This window comes from Cervus elaphus, chromosome 27 (genome assembly GCF_910594005.1).
Source record: "Cervus elaphus chromosome 27, mCerEla1.1, whole genome shotgun sequence".
NCBI lineage: Eukaryota > Metazoa > Chordata > Mammalia > Artiodactyla > Cervidae > Cervus > Cervus elaphus.
The window spans coordinates 41961275-41976879 of NC_057841.1; the positions used below are offsets into that span (position 1 = coordinate 41961275).

General features: G+C 45.0%; 1 protein-coding gene across 24 annotated transcripts in view; it reads right to left on the bottom strand.

The window, feature by feature from the left end:
• The window catches only part of EPB41L3 (erythrocyte membrane protein band 4.1 like 3), a 225077-nt gene that overhangs the window by 20331 nt on the left and 189141 nt on the right, over nt 1-15605 (bottom strand). For 18 of the 24 annotated variants that reach the window (XM_043889000.1, XM_043888987.1, XM_043888991.1 and 15 more), the window contains 3 exons: nt 14786-14883; nt 13624-13799; nt 9107-9327 (listed from right to left, as the gene is read on the bottom strand). In XM_043889000.1, the coding sequence (XP_043744935.1) occupies nt 9107-9327; nt 13624-13799; nt 14786-14883 (495 nt within the window). The remainder of the gene's footprint in view (nt 1-9106; nt 9328-13623; nt 13800-14785; nt 14884-15605) is intronic. The other 6 variants (XM_043889012.1, XM_043889008.1, XM_043889011.1 and 3 more) reach the window with 1 other exon arrangement.

The window sequence follows — 15605 nt, forward strand, 5'->3', positions numbered from 1 at the left end:
CGAGAGCCCAGTCCCTTTCCCTGTGCCCTGTAAAATCGCACTACCTTCCCACAAGAACACAGGTGCAAACAAAAACCAAAGGAAGGCCAGAGCCAGGTCCCATCAGCAGAGACACTCAGAGGGAGACCAGGGGCACACAGCCTGCCTGAACCGCAGGACGTGCGTTAGCCAGGGTGCCGTGTCTGCTGCCGTGGCATTCTCCCGCCCTTTTAACAGAAAGCCCAGGAAAGATCTAAAAACGTTCAATGCAAATACAATTGCAGTTTATATAATTTAAAAAAATTCTAGTGTAATGGGTCACATTTGAAAGGTAAATAAACATGTATGTTTAAATAAAAAGCTACTATAATAGTCACTGGACTTTCGGCCCCTCATTTTTTATATCATTTTGACAATTTGCATCCATCTAAGACCATCAGGCTGTCTGTATTACCTTTTAATTATAAAAAGCCCATGCCAGTGACTCCGGTCTATGTGTCACAAATGAAAAGTGTAACTTTAACTCTCAAGCAGCATTGCTAACTAGATATTTTAAAGACGATATATTATTTATTTTGCCCCACCCTCCAATAGAAAGAGGTATATAAAGGTATGGAATTTGATATCTTATTCCAAAATAAACATTCAAATGAAGCAAATAATGAAAAATAAGGAGAGAGGGAGGGAGAGAGACATTTAGTTGGAAACGAATAAAACAAAGCACAGCATTTTACAGAGCCCAGGTTTTCACGGGAGAATTACAATAGGAATTTCAGGACTGATTTTTCATCTGTCTTACAGACGTTTACGGTTTAGAACAAACACTTTTAATTTTTTTTTTTCCGGAGGAGAGAAGAGCCACGGCCATTGAAACAGAGACCTAAACGTCTTACATAATATCAACTGACTTTCCCTTCGCGATTAGCAACTATTAAAATTCCCTTGAATGAAGCTGTGTGATTAATAATTTGTAAACGACCATCAAAACTCGGGGTTCGAAGGCTGTGAATCTGCCTCTTAGATCTTTCACTGCAAAGAACATGGGTTATCAAGAGGGAGGGCTGGGACACGGTTAAGTTGACACAACTTTTGGCCGCCTTGACTTTTTGACCTGCTCCCAAGCTTTCATTTCCTATATTCCTGAAAGAAAAGGAGCTGTCGCTCATGCTTGCCCTGTGCTCCTGAGTCTCCATCCTGGCAACCTGCTCCCGTGCCTAAGCGGGGCAGGAAACCCTTTCCAATAGGTTGGTAAAGAAACCACACTGAGAGCTGTCATGACCCAACCATCTTGGCAACACCTGGCAGGGGGGTGGCTATTCATTTTCTTATCAGGTGATCCCTGCTGGTGCATTAGCATGGCTTCACCAACCGACAGTCTAGGGCAAGGCCGGTTTGATTTAGGAAGACAGAGGCAGGTTGCTGTTGAAAGGTACAGAACAACTCAAGGAAAGCTTAGGCTTTCGAAAACAAGTAAGGACTTGGTTCAGAGGGCTAACTAGTTGTGCCAAAGGCCTCAAAGGTTCTTGAAATTATTTCTTTTCCCACTTATGTTACTTCCCCTATGGCTTTAGAATTCACTTCAGCAGCGTTCCAAGCATCTTGGCACTGGAATTACTGCCACGGTTGATAATAAGAGGGAAGGGTCTCATGTCAGAATGATACCAGCTCTAATTCTTGCTATTTAACTCTGTGGCACGAGGGGAGTGCTTCACATTTGAATTCCCATTTCCTTCTTGGAAAATGGGGAAATTAATAGCCCTAACTGTATAAGGTAATTGATACTAAGTCTTTATACACTACCTGACAGACTCAGAGCTAAAAGTGCCTATAAAATTATAAATATTAATGTGAATATAATACTGGGTTGGCCAAAAGGTTCACTTGAGTTATGGAAAAATCTGAACAAACATTTTGGCCAACCCAACATTTCCCAATTATTGCTATTATTTTTCCGAGGTATACACAAATAAATAGTAGCTTAGGTCACATCTAAGCTCCCTTAAATTCCTTAGAACCTAGTCAGTCAGTCATTCAACAAACACAGTGCCTGATCAATAAACTGAAGTCATAAAGGCTGAATAAGCAACTTTTACAGCAACTGTTTGGAGAAGGAAATGGCAACCCACTCCACTATTCTTGCCTGGAGAATCCCATGGACAGAGGAGCCTGGCGGGCTACGGTCCATGGGGTTGCAAAGAGCTGGACAGACTGAGCAACTGAGCGTGACTAAGTAAAACTGCAAAATGTATGGTGCACCATGGACTATCATATGATGTGTTTACACAATTTAAAATGTTAAATCAGGTGATCAATCTTTTCCTCCAGATTTAATCCATCTCCTTTTTTTGGCATCATCAAAAAATTCCTCACAAGTTGACACATAATTATGGTGAACTAAGTTCATCTTATATCTCTTGAGAGATGTAGATGATTTAGTATTCAGCCCCTCCTTATTTGAGCCAAATTCTAGAAGGACAAAAGAAAAAATGACCAACAGCTCTATAGTTTGAAAGGATTACAACTCTCTACACTGGATTTCACTCTTGAGCAGGGCTGGGACTAATGAAGCCTCGGCCACATGCAACAAATGTAAGCAGGATGACAAAATATTTAAAAAGCGTTCCAGTCATTAGTGATTTTGCAAAACGAAAGTGACAGAGCTGAACTGTATGTTACAAAGTCACCCGGTTTTGCTGCCAAAGTGCTTGAGGCCCAGGGAAGAAAACAGGCCGTGTCAACAAATGGTGATTTTTTTTTTTTTTTAACTGAATGACCTACATCTGAGTTTTCTAGCTCAGCATGAACCAGAGCACATAGCTCTTAACATTTGGGGTTAAGAGGCGACACTGAACAGATGGCCAAATACAAGGTCATGTGGCAGGAGGCTGTCATGGGTGGCCGGGAAGGCTGCCGAGGCCAGAGCTGGTTCACGGTCTCAGGGGTTTGCAGGAACAAGGAGGGTTTATGACACGCCAGCCACGCTGCCACCAGCTTGCGAGGAGTAAGTGCTGTGATTTGTTTTGCTGATGTAACGCAGACATGCCCAAGTGGAACATTAATTTTCATGCACTGATTACAACAAGATGTATACCCTGGATTAGGCACAAGATCTGTGTGGTTGGCTACATAAAAGTTCAGTTATTTAACAATGCAGAAGAACATAAAATGGCAATCTTTTTGCCTTCTGTGAGCTGGATGACTAACTCCATTGCTAAAGGAATAGATGTCCGGGTTGGAAACCAGTTAATAGTACAAACAGCCTTTGTAGATGATATTGTGTTCTTAAAGACTGTACGTTTAGACCTACATTGCTTGATAATGCTTCTACTATGAGAAACAGATATTCAAGCCTAGGATTTAGAGTGGTTTTTCTCTTAAAATATTTTCCATGTGTGAAAATAGTTCTCTAATAGATAAGATTTGGAGCTAAGTCATATAGGATCCAAGAACCTTGCAAAGGGCTCTTAGGCAATATCAAATTGAAAGCCTAAACTTTTCTTTAGAACATCTCTCAGGTCATTACCATTTTTTCCCTGCTGCTGCAAAGAAATGGTCATGATAACTATATATAGATGCTTACACACCTCACAATGCTATACACTCACAGGTGTGCTGGAATTATCATTTCTAGCTGAGCACAGACCTGAATAGACTTTCTTTCCTTTTTAAAGTGCTGCTTTGACTTTGTGATTTTTTTTTTCTAACTGCTAGGTGTATCGAGTTTGTCTCCTGCCACAAAACCCTTGTTTTGTGGGAAGAGAATTACTGGAGGAGCCGGGGGCAGGTGTAGGTGGGGGCGGGGGAGGAGGGGTGTCAGACAGAGGCCTGTTGGCAGCTTCTGTGCTTTTCCCTGGCGTCTATTAAAGGCTGCACAAAGGGAAACCGCTGGGCTGTTCACGTGCCCTGCAGTGGTGGGAAGGGGAGCAATTAAAAGCAAAAACCACCAGCTACCACGTCACCTCCCCCAGTGGCTCGGATGAGGGATGGGGGTCAGCCTGCTTTCACGGATGGAGGTGGAAGGCTCAAGTCCTTTCCTGGCTGCCAGCCTGAGGCTCATCCACCAGACTGTCCTCACGTGGGTGGATCTGGGGCTCACACTGGCCTGACAGCATGGTTGCCTCCCAATACCTGATCTGGCATTGCTTGCACTCAAGCAATTTCAGCCCATTTTTATTTTATGGTGTATAGAAACCTAAAATGAGTCTCGCCCCGACTGTGTTTGAAAACCGCTGTTTTCAACTTCAGCTGTTTCTGCTCCTGTTTCTGCCTGCCAATGACCGACATCGCTGGGTGTTTTAAACGGCTCCAGCCCATCTTTCTGACTCAACACACCCACAGGATTGGACTTTCCTCCAGGAGTCACAAGGACGGCCTGGCAATGACAGTCAAAGAGTTGTGGGGGCATTTCAGAACCTCCAGGGAGGAGAGAGAGGCATTTACAACCTTGCAAAGCCACCCTGATGGTGATGATGCACTCTCAAGGGCGGCACCCTTTCCCCGCACCTGGAGCATCCTTTACCTGCCGCGTATCAGCCCAGAGCATCACTGCATCAGGACGCGTTTTGGTACCTCACCTCGTCTAGCTGAAAAGTCACTCTGTCTGTCTTCTGTGTCCTTTCCTTTATTGAATGGTAACTAAACAGAGCCTTTTACTTGACCCTGAGTTCCTACAGAGCGAACGGGTTGTTTATGTCCGATGGCCTCCTGGCTGAGTCCTTGCCCACTCGCGGGAGCCGGCGGGTGGCAGCACACTTCTGGCCGGGCTCAGCCTGCTGCATCCACATGGTGTTGTGCCTAACCCCGGGGCTGGGGGGGCGCATCCCCGGCACACAAAACCTCTGCACAGAGTGGCACAGACGGTAAATGAGGCTCTGAAAGGAGGACCACTATCGCAGCAGCCGTCTACCAAGTGTTTCGGACCGAAGCCCCGAACACGACAGGGACGTGTGTGCTATGCCGAGGTACACACCTCTTCCTCTGAACTGTCATTCGGGTCACTGTCTAGTGAGGCACTCAAGGAGGCCGCCTTGGGCTCCAGGTAGCAGAGGCACAGAGCCAGAGGGAAGGAGAGAGTGAGGGCATAGGGCACTGAGAAGGAGGCGGAGAGCAGGAAGAAGAAGATGAAGAGGAAGCAGGGCACGAGGGAGGGCGAGCGGATGGGGAGGTAATGCTGCAGGCTCTGGGGCAGGAGGGCGCTCTCGGACAGGTTGGGGAAGGACAGGTAGCCATCGCCATCCAGGAGAGAGGGGAAGGACCCAGGGAGCTGCAGGGAGAAGGAAAACAGGGTGGCCCCTCTGCCCGGCTGTGGTTTATAGCTGAGAGCCACGTCGCGGTCCCCCGGGCACGGCTTCCCTCGGCCGTCAGGGTCCGAGGCGGGCTCCCCGTGCTGCTGCCTGGGGTCTCGGGCCGGCTCGACCCCCGGTGGGGGCTGCCCGTTCTCCTTACACCTCCTGCGGAGCCCTGTGGGGGATGCAGGGGGACGGTGGGCTGATGAGGGGGGCGGGGGGCATGAGTCGGTGCCAAGGTGCCCAGGTGACTGATGTGAAGGACAGCGAGAGAGACAGAAAGTAGCAAACAGAGGTGCAAAAGGACAAAAAGAAAACTGCAATTAGTTAATTTTCTTATGGGTACCGATCAAAAATCGTCAAAACAAGAATTTCAGCACTGGGGTCATTCATGAATCTTAAAGCATTCGAGGTGCATGCCAACGCTCCCATGAAGGGCCATCATTTTCCCCATTAGACTCTCAAGCCAAACATAGGGTGGGTTTTAAAAAAAGGTTAGAGGGGAGGATATGGAAAATCTCAATATCTACATGTTTCATATGATTCAAAACTTGTTTTTAGACAAACAGCTCCATGAATGGTTAGGATGCTGAGAGAAAACATATCTCTGATAACTTAAAACCAAGACTTTCAATAACTTCTCCTGATATCCAGCTCCCAGGTCTGTCATGAGGGTGCAACTGGATTAAAATGACAGTGAATCCAATTTGTGGTCATTTAAAGCAAAATCTCCAGCATCACCTTTCCTTGGTTAGTCGATGATAGCCAAAACAAGGTGGGTTTCCAAATCAAGAAGTTTCTGGCCCCATTCCTATCTGTAAGCAGTTCCCATCAGGGAAATCCACAGTGGACACAGCAGGAACACGAAGTCTTCGTGAAGAACCGAGGCTCTTCTGAAAACTTCTCTTCCGGCTCCATTTACCCATGGTGTACATGCAGGAGCTTGAAGTAGTGGTTTCAATAAGCTAACTAGCCAAAAGCACTGTGTTTTCTTGTGATATGGTTTATCAGCGTTTACTTTGTATCATTTGTGATCCATAAGTAATAGAAAGACACAATCTCCCAGTCTTCTGCATATTCTTAGCAGAGGAGTGGTGCGTTTCATCTACCCGGTTTGAGTCCTTAAGAGGATGATCTAGGCCAGCATCACCATGAGCTTGCTCCCGGGGAGGGCTGTGCAGGGTTATGTGGGCACGTGAGGCTCTTCACACCTTCCCTGGCCCCACGGTCTCTGTGACCACAGCCATCTTTCTCTGCAGGTGGTGGGGGACTGCTGAGTGAGGGGGTGGGGTGGGCGGCAGGTGTGGGGAGAGGAAGCAGGCAAAGGCCAAACAGGACCTGGGCATACTGTAGAGGCTGCCACCACCAAGGAGTTACAAGACAAGGTTACCTGGAGCCTGAAGATGACCACACTTCCACTGTGTGTGTGTGTGTGTGCAGGTGTGTATGCACATGTGTGTTTTTGCCTAGTGTCCTGATAGTGTGGACATTACCCGGCTTGCTTTGTGGTGGTTATCCAACTCCGACTTGGTAAATATAGAGGCAGAGGGTAAGAAAATGCATAAATAAAATGATAGCATGGATCTACTACAATGCAGAAGTGCCTCTGTTTTGCTATCAGGCAAGTATGTCTTTTCCTAATACTCACATTTGACGTTAAACATTGCGTCTTACGCAAGACCCTGCACAAATCTCATTGAACTGAGCATAGTGCGAAAGTTAAGAACCGCTGTCCTCCCTCAGAAGGCTGTCCCGTCACCTGCGGTGATCATCAGTGGGGAAACACGCTCTCAAAGGAATCAGGGACCAGTCATTTAAGTACTGTTTTCAGTAACACACCTTCATTTTGGTTAAAAAAATAAAACGAGTGTTGTGCTCCTTTCTGAAGATGGAGAAAAATGAAATTACAGCTTAATCTTTTACATTGCTGATTAGAGTCTGTTTTTTAATTTTTTTTTTAAAGAGTGGTTTTTAAAAACAGCTTTGCGGTGGCAGGGGGTGGGGGGTGGGGGTGGAGACAGCATGCAGTTACTGCAGCAGGAGCTTCGGGCCCCAGCCTCTCAGAAGGTGAATGGGTCACAGTATTCTGACCCTGACAGCCACAGTCTCCTTTGTCTTTCTATTCTTCGGTGGCATAAACGGCACCAAGTGACACCGGCTTAGGGCTCCATCTCATGTAAACAAATCCCTGATCTTTTAAAATCAATAAAGTAGGAGTGGATCATTTTGGAAGCAAAGGACAAGTCATTTACTTTTATAGGGCACTTCATCTTATTCGGCTTCCCTGGTGGCTCAGAAGATAAAGAATTTGCCTGCTAATGCAGGGGACCTGGGTTTGATCCCTGGGTCGGGAAGATCCCCTGGAGGAGGGCATGGCAACCCACTCCAGTATTCTTGCCTGGAGAATCCCATGGACAGAGGAACCTGGTGGGCTACAGTCCACGGAGTCACAAAGAGTCGGACACAACTGCGACTAACACTTTAATTTTCATCTTATTTACACATCCCTGAAAGTGGAGTGTTAGCCTGGGCGACTTCCAGAAATCATAGGAAGCACTGGTTTTCAAGTATATTATCATCTTCTGATCAAGACCTAGTTAAAACCCGCCTTAACTGAAAAGGAGGAGGTGTGTGAAAACGAAATTCAGAATAATGCACATTTTTGTAGCTAAAGTGAGCCAGATATCCTTGTTGTTACGTCCTGTCTTTATTTTTGAGTTTGGCAAATAAGCTAATCTTACCCTAAGAAAAGGGCTGTACACTGGGTCACTGGGATGTTCTATCATAAACAGAATGATGATACGTTTGCCAGTCTGCCCGTTCAGAAGTCACTGTTGAGTTCTTACCAAAAGGAGTATTTTCTACAGAGCCCCAGGGGAGATTCCCACCCCAGCCTCTATATCTGAAGAGCCCACCCGCAAAAGAGCACTTTTGAATCAAATTTACCCCAATTTTAGCATCACCTCTGTTACACAGCATTTTTATTCTGTGGTTTCCTTTCCCCCTGTACATTCCTGGATTTCCATGATTAATACATATAAACCTCCTACTGTGTTTTTTGAGTTTTATGGGAGCTGCTCTGCGAGATACATAACCTGAAACCAGAAAGATGCTATCTACATGTTTTTTGACATTCATTTTCTCAAAAAGTTGCTTTGTAGTGTTGGAGCTCCAGAAATAATCATAATGTTTATTTTTTAAAAATAAATTGAATTTCAGATGAAATGAAGTGACTGAATTCAGCGAATCAAGCACCCTGGAGAAATGACTGCCAAGTTCACCCTCCGTCTACCCTGGGACCTTCTGCCTTAACCCTTTTCCAAAATATATCCACTGGCTACTTTGATGATGAGGTTAAAATCAAAAGACTAAGAGAGAAAACAGTGTATGAAAATGCAGGTTGTGGTCACTTAGTTACTTGCAGCCAAGAGTATGGCAAAATCAATACTGTACATCTAGATAAATACACAGCCCTTGGGTAGGAGAATGGGGCCAGAAACAAAGAAAACAGCTTTAGCGGCAGTTCTGAATTGTAAGCCCAAACATTAATAAATGTGTTAATATGCCACCAAATGTATTTTTAAGATCTACAGACAGGACAGCTGTTGAAAGTCTTACGTAGCACCTAAGTCGTTCAATAAGAAGTTTCAAAAAGTTAAAAAGGGATCTTTCAGAGGAAAACTGTGGACAGAAGAAATAATAAAGACTGGTAGTATGAATGTGACTAACGCTGAGCTATGAGCCAGCCTGTCTTATGCACACACTCCTGCTTCACACTCTCAGCACCATTCAGGAGTTCTCTGGAATCTGCAGGAGCCCTGGGAGGCAGAGGGGAGATGTACCTTTCCCTCATGCCGGATGGCAGCGACCGGCGTGGCTTCCTCTGCTTTTTTCCGTCTCTCCTCCTCCTCGTCCCGCTCCTCTTCGGCCTTTTTCTCCGGAGTCACAGTGGTGATCAAGTTGGTCTGAGACATGCCCTTTGTGGTGATGTACTGGCCAGTACCAACCTCTGCAGCGGACACAGAATCCTTCATGTATATTTCATGGTTTTCATTCACTGACGCTAAAAGCAGATACAATCGGAGAAATAAAGTCCGAGATAGTTAAGTCAGAAGAAGGATGGACGCCACCCATTGTCCTATTACAGGAAAAAACAAAAAAACCCCCCATAAAGCACCAGGTTTCTCTTCAAAAGACACATGAGCGTTGCAGGTATTCTCATCTAAGCAACACCACAGTTTCGTATTTCTGTCACCCGTAACTGCGTCTAAGCGTGATTTCAATGCTCATCTCTTGAAGCCACCAGCAGTGTTCATCCACTCGCAGGCTCTCTGGTAAGCATGTGTGTGAGGGTGGATGTGAGTGGAAAGAGGGGGCTGCTGAGCGACTGCTGAGCCTCTTTCCCACAGAGTAAACTGGCTGGGCAGCGGCACTCAAGGCAAGTTCCACAACTAACAGTAGACAGACAACGGCCCAGTACACTTGACTTTGAACACATCTTTGGAAGTGCCAGTCATTGAGGAGCACTGAATTTTTTTTTTATTATTATTACTATTGCTACTACTACTATTGTTATTAGTGGTTGAAAAGTCTCTCTCTCCTACAATATAAAAGCTACCTAAGTGATACTGAAAAGCAGCCATCTCAGCAGAGGTGATGCAATGCGGATGGCAACTCTGCTCAACTGAAGTGCAGAAATGTTTTAATTTTTACTGCATTTTAAAAAGACTGCCACGATGTGCATACATTCATTCAACTCTGCTATTTGGGGAAAGGAAGACAAACATTGCTAATGAAATTCATGCAACTGCTAAGCATGCAAACGTAAGAGATTCAAGACCCAGCCTTTCCTCCCAGCTAAAATGTCTTAGTGAAAGAGATACCTGATTTAGTTATATTTTTGAAATTTGTTACTCATTCTTTTAGGTTTTAGGTACTATAAAATTTACTAAAATTTAGAAAGGTAGCTTTTCAAATCACAGGCAAAATTTAATCTGCTTTCATTTTTTGGGGAGTTAAAAACATAAATGTAAGAAAAAAACTCTGAAATCCTTTGAACAGTAAACCATTTCACTAAAATACCTTCACTAAGATATTTTACATCTCCATCTACTGACGAAAAAGCTTGTATGAGACACAGTTTCCTAAAAAGGCTTGTTAGGCTTTTCTCATAGAAGATGCAACCTTGCAAAAAGCAGTAGCTATTCCAACATGCAGCCGTGGTCCCCCATGCAGCAGCGCAGAAAACATACGAGAACTGGCAGGACCCCAGAGAGTGAGAGACAACACATACTAGCGTCACTTTTGGGCAGGGAGAGAGAGACAGAGGACGGAATTAGTACACTGGTTTCACAACTGGCTTCTGTCTTCTCAGCAATCACCATCACACAGAGGGTCACAAGGAAAACAGCATTCACAGCAAATGTGTCCCCTTGGGTTCACATCACAGAACCACGTGAAGGGCATTCAGGGGAAAAAGCTGTGATTCTACACGAGTTCCTCCAGTACTGACTTGAAGAACACACACCCGTTTACATAGATGCTTTAAAGAAGAGCAGATGAGACGATACAGGGAGAAGGTGCCACTGCGAATGTGAACTTTCAGAATTCAACTTCGAACATCCTAGTAAACAGTGTTTCCCGAAAGTTTGGTTCTCAGAGATTCTAAAAATGGGATACTCTTCTAGAAGGTAGGGGAAGGTAACTGACATTCTTCATAGGCCAGCTCACAAGAGCCTAAAGAATGACTCTCAATATACCTGCTGAGGTATCAGGATCACATCTGGAAAAAGACCGCTTTCACCAGCGTCTTATTCATTCTTTGCGATGACTCTGCCAGAGGTGGCCAGGATGCCATCTCACAGACGGCGCCTAACGCTGGGACCGGCAGACGGTCAGCCACTCACCCACTGCCGTCCAAGGAAAGGGTCTGGACGCGGGTCTGGATTTATCCACACCAGGTGAGCGTTCTTCCCACTTCACTAACGGAACTTATACGAGGAACAGAGCACTAATAACACAAGTTTGACTCCCTCTATAAACTTTTTAAAAATTTCTATAAACTTTTTATAAAGTACTCCATTGGGACAATATAGTCTTTTTCCACTTTATGTGTGTTCTTTTTATTCACATCATTAGAATCTGCAAACTGCAAAAGGAGTTCTTGGTCATGCCAGCAAGTCAATTTACACAGACTTCCTCTTCTTCTCTTCAGTCTGCTCACTGCCCACCCTCCTTATTCCACTGTCACTGCAAACTCTTTGGTATATATTTTTCTAACTGTCTCTATATCCACACAGGCATAAGCACAGAACGCGGGGGCAGGGGAGACGCTGGGGAAGTAAGATGTAGGCATTCAGTGTGCTCAGCTGTTGGATATCTCGGCTTCTTAGCCCCTTCAGTGGACGGAGCCAAGAATTAAGAGCTATAAATTATGACTTCATGTTGTTGGGCTTCCTGATAGCTCAGTTGGTAAAGAATTTGCCTGCAATGCAGGAGACCCCGGTTTGATTCCTGCGTTGGGAAGATCTGCTGGAGAAGGGATAGGCTACCCACTCCAGTATTCTTGGGCTTCCCTTGTGGCTCAGCTGGTAAAGAATCCACCTGCAATGCTGGAGACCTGGGTTCGATCACCGGGTTGGGATGATCCCCTGGAGAAGGGAAAGGCTACCCACTCTAGTATTGCGGCCTGGAGAATTCCACGGACAGATATATTCAGATGCAGCGTTACAGGATTCTTTATCTCACCTCATTCACATTTGTATCTCCTTCTGCAGTCAGAATCAGGATTTCTAACCACATCAATGCAATATAGTCTTTTAAGTCAAGGAATTTGGGGAGTATGTCACCCCAACAGCCATGTCAGGGCTTGGCAAAAGGGAAGGAAGGACCGAGACTCTATGGTGAGCTGAAGGCAGAGAAGGGCAAGGGGGAGGTGATCCCAGGCATCGGTAATAATAACTTTTGATTCTATTTATGCTTTTGTTTATTATTAAAATCATATACTCATGCTAGAAACATCACTTTGTATGTGCCTAGGACAAGGTCCCTATAACACATCTCACGTCCAGGAGCTCTGGGTTAGGAGACAGAGGCCTGGGGCCTAAGTCAAACCTCACAGTCATCCCCTGGAGTCTGGAGGGGATGGTTCCAGGACCTCCGAGGACAACCAAAAGCTGTGGATACTCAAGTCCCTGGCACAAAGCGCCGTACCTGGCACGGCGATCACATTCGGCCTCTGCCCTGTGGATCTCACTTCTGAGGATACAGATGTTCTGACTTTACCTGGCATGTCTTAGAGCAGAAAAGCACACCTGTGTGTAACTCTACATGGCCACAGAAAACTGCCCCATGAGGCAGAAACTTACTAAAGACTCCCTTTTATGCCTTAAAAATGTTACTTAAGTGATGGAGTGATTCTTTCCCCATCACACCCAGACACCTGACCTAAAGATGGAGGATGTTTACAGCCACCCTCCCAGTCCATCTGCTGGAATGATTAATATAAACCAGGAGGAGGTCACTTGGAGCCCTTCACTGTTATTTGAATGTCATCCTTCCTATAAGCTATTATTCACTGACAGATAAAAGTCACATTTCACTGCTGACACTTCTAAAGGAACAAGAGACACATTTAATGCAGTTTTCTTTCTGAACCAAATGATCTAAAATAAACCTGATAATCATTTAAGATCTGCTGGTGAGAGAAGCAAATTATATATAAGTATGTGATTCCTGTATTGAAGACTAAGAGCATCCTTCTCCAAATTCAGGGTGCCAACTTACGAAAGCTGCCTCATTCTCCAAATACCATTTTTTTGTGTGATTTTACATAAATCTACCATGGCTTCCCTGGTGGTTCAGACAGTAAAGAATCCGCCTGCAGTGCGGGAGATCCGGGTTTGATCCCTGGGTTGGGAAGATCCCTTGGAGGAGAGCATGGCCACCCACTCCAGTATTCCTGCCTGAAGAATCCCCATGGACAGTGGAGTCTGGTGGACTACAGTCCATGGGGTCACAAAGAGTCAGACACGACTGAGCGTAGAAGGGCAGACATCGGACTCACAGAGGCACCTTTTTTTTTTTTTTGCCCATGCCATGTGGCATGTGGGAACTTAGTTCCCTGACTAGGGATCGAATCTGTGCCTGCTGTGTAGACGCATGAAGTCTTAACCACTGGATACCCAGAAGTCCCTCAAGTTTTTTTGAGGTTAGGGGTTAGTCAAAATTTTCCATTTAGTCAAAGACCAACAAGTGCTTTTCATTCCATACTATCCTAGAGCAACGATGTCCCATCAAAGGCTCATGATGGTCTCCCACTACTTGGTGGCCGCTAGTGATCCTTACAAGCGGTACCTACCTCCATCCAAGCTGCGAGACATGGTATAACGTTTGCTGGACGAGCGTTCGAAGTACGGGGCTGGACGATCTATCAGCGCGCTGGCTCTTCTGGTCTGGGCCTGTGTCCTGCCACTGTAACGGAACTTGGAACCCAAGGTGAGGAACTTCTTTGGAGGCGCTTCTGGTAACAGCAGTCTACAGAGATTAAAGGAATAACATCGGAAAGATGATTAAGCTATACATCAGGAATGCTAACTTCTTTTTACTTATTTTGGCTGTGCTGGGTTATCCTTGCTGTGTGGGCTTTTCTCTAGGTGTGGGGAGCGGGGGCTACTCTCTGGGTGCAGCGTGTGGGCTTCTCATGTGGTGGCTTCTCGTGGGCTCCAGGACACCCGGGCTTCAGTAGTTGCAGTGACCAGCTTCTGGAGCACCGGTTCAATAGTTGTGCTGCATGGGCTTGGTGCATTTGCTCTGTGGTATGTGGGATCTTCCTGGGCCAGGGACCAAAATTGTGTCTCCTGCATTGGCAGGAGGATTTTTTTTAACACTGAGTCACCAGGAAAGCCCCAAGAATGCTAATTATTTACTCTGTTCGGAAAGGTAAAGGGCTCTGTGCAACACAGGTTTAACAGCCAACCTGCAATTCAATGAATCTGATTTTGTAAGAAAAAAAGTCAATTCACACAGTGAGTATCAACTAGGGATGCTGTAGACACGCAATGGGGGGTGGAGCTGGGACTAGGTGAACTTGACCATCCCATGGAACTGGAGGGTCTGTGGTTTTACAAACCCAATGAGCAATTAAGTAGGTGATATCGGTGAACGGTGGTAATTTGTTATTTTGTAGATGTAAATCTGACAGCTCTACTGTGTGTGAGCAGAGGAGTTGAGGTTATTGAAAAGTTATTGAAATAGCAAGGAATGGACTGGTCATCTGAAATGGACATCCTATTAAAAATAGGGAAAGCCACTAAAGATAATAAAGGGGGTGATAAGACAGGTAACTATCAGACAGCTAAAGAAAAACCCTTCAAATTTAGTCAGGTCTTTAGGATTTATCAAGGAATCTGATGGCAACAAACTTGAAGGACAGAAAGAATTTTGCTGCCGTATTCTTCTTTCTAACCACTTTTTTCAGTAAGGTGATTCCAATCACTCTACTTCCTTAGGGAAAAACCCACCTGAAAAATGTATGGTGTTCTACACACACTTTCCATAAACGCTTGGCAGCTCGATGGTTTGGCAGCTTAAACCCGATGGTGCTTTCAAATTGTTCAAACTAAATTTAAAAAAAAATGTTGGAGAGCATAGTGAAGTTTGGAGTCATAAATAACATGAAAGCAAATAACATACAAAATAAAAATACTACCCATAAATTTTTCTCTACTCCCTAAATCAATTGCTATATACAGATTTCATGCTCTACACATTCATTCATTTAAAAAAAAAAAAATCTTATATCAATCTCAAAACACTGCAGGTACAGACAACCACATTATGCATGTAGTAAATGTTTCATGTACAAGGATTAATCTTATGAAAACTAAATGCAGAAAAGCAGAGAATTTGTATTCCTTCCAGAGACCAATTTGTCCTGATCGTTTAAGCCTAATTTTCATGGTTTCTCTCTGACATCATGACCTCAGCTGGAACACACAGAAATGAATAAAACATTTAGAGTCTACAGCAGCCTCAGGATGACAGTCTCTCCTTGTATCTGGTCTAGAAATATGCATATATTCTATGTATCTGATGACTTGGTATCAGACATCACCGATTTTATTTGTTCATTGGAAGGACTGACGCTGAAGCTGAAGCTCCAATACTCTGGCCACCCCATGTGAGGAGATGACTCATTGGAAAGGATCCTGATGCTGGGAAAGATTGAGGGCAGGAGAAGAGGGTGACAGAGGATGAGATGGTTGGATGGCATCACTGACTCAATGGACGTGAGTTTGAGCAAGCTCTGAGAGATAGTGAAGGACAGGGAAGCCTGGCGTG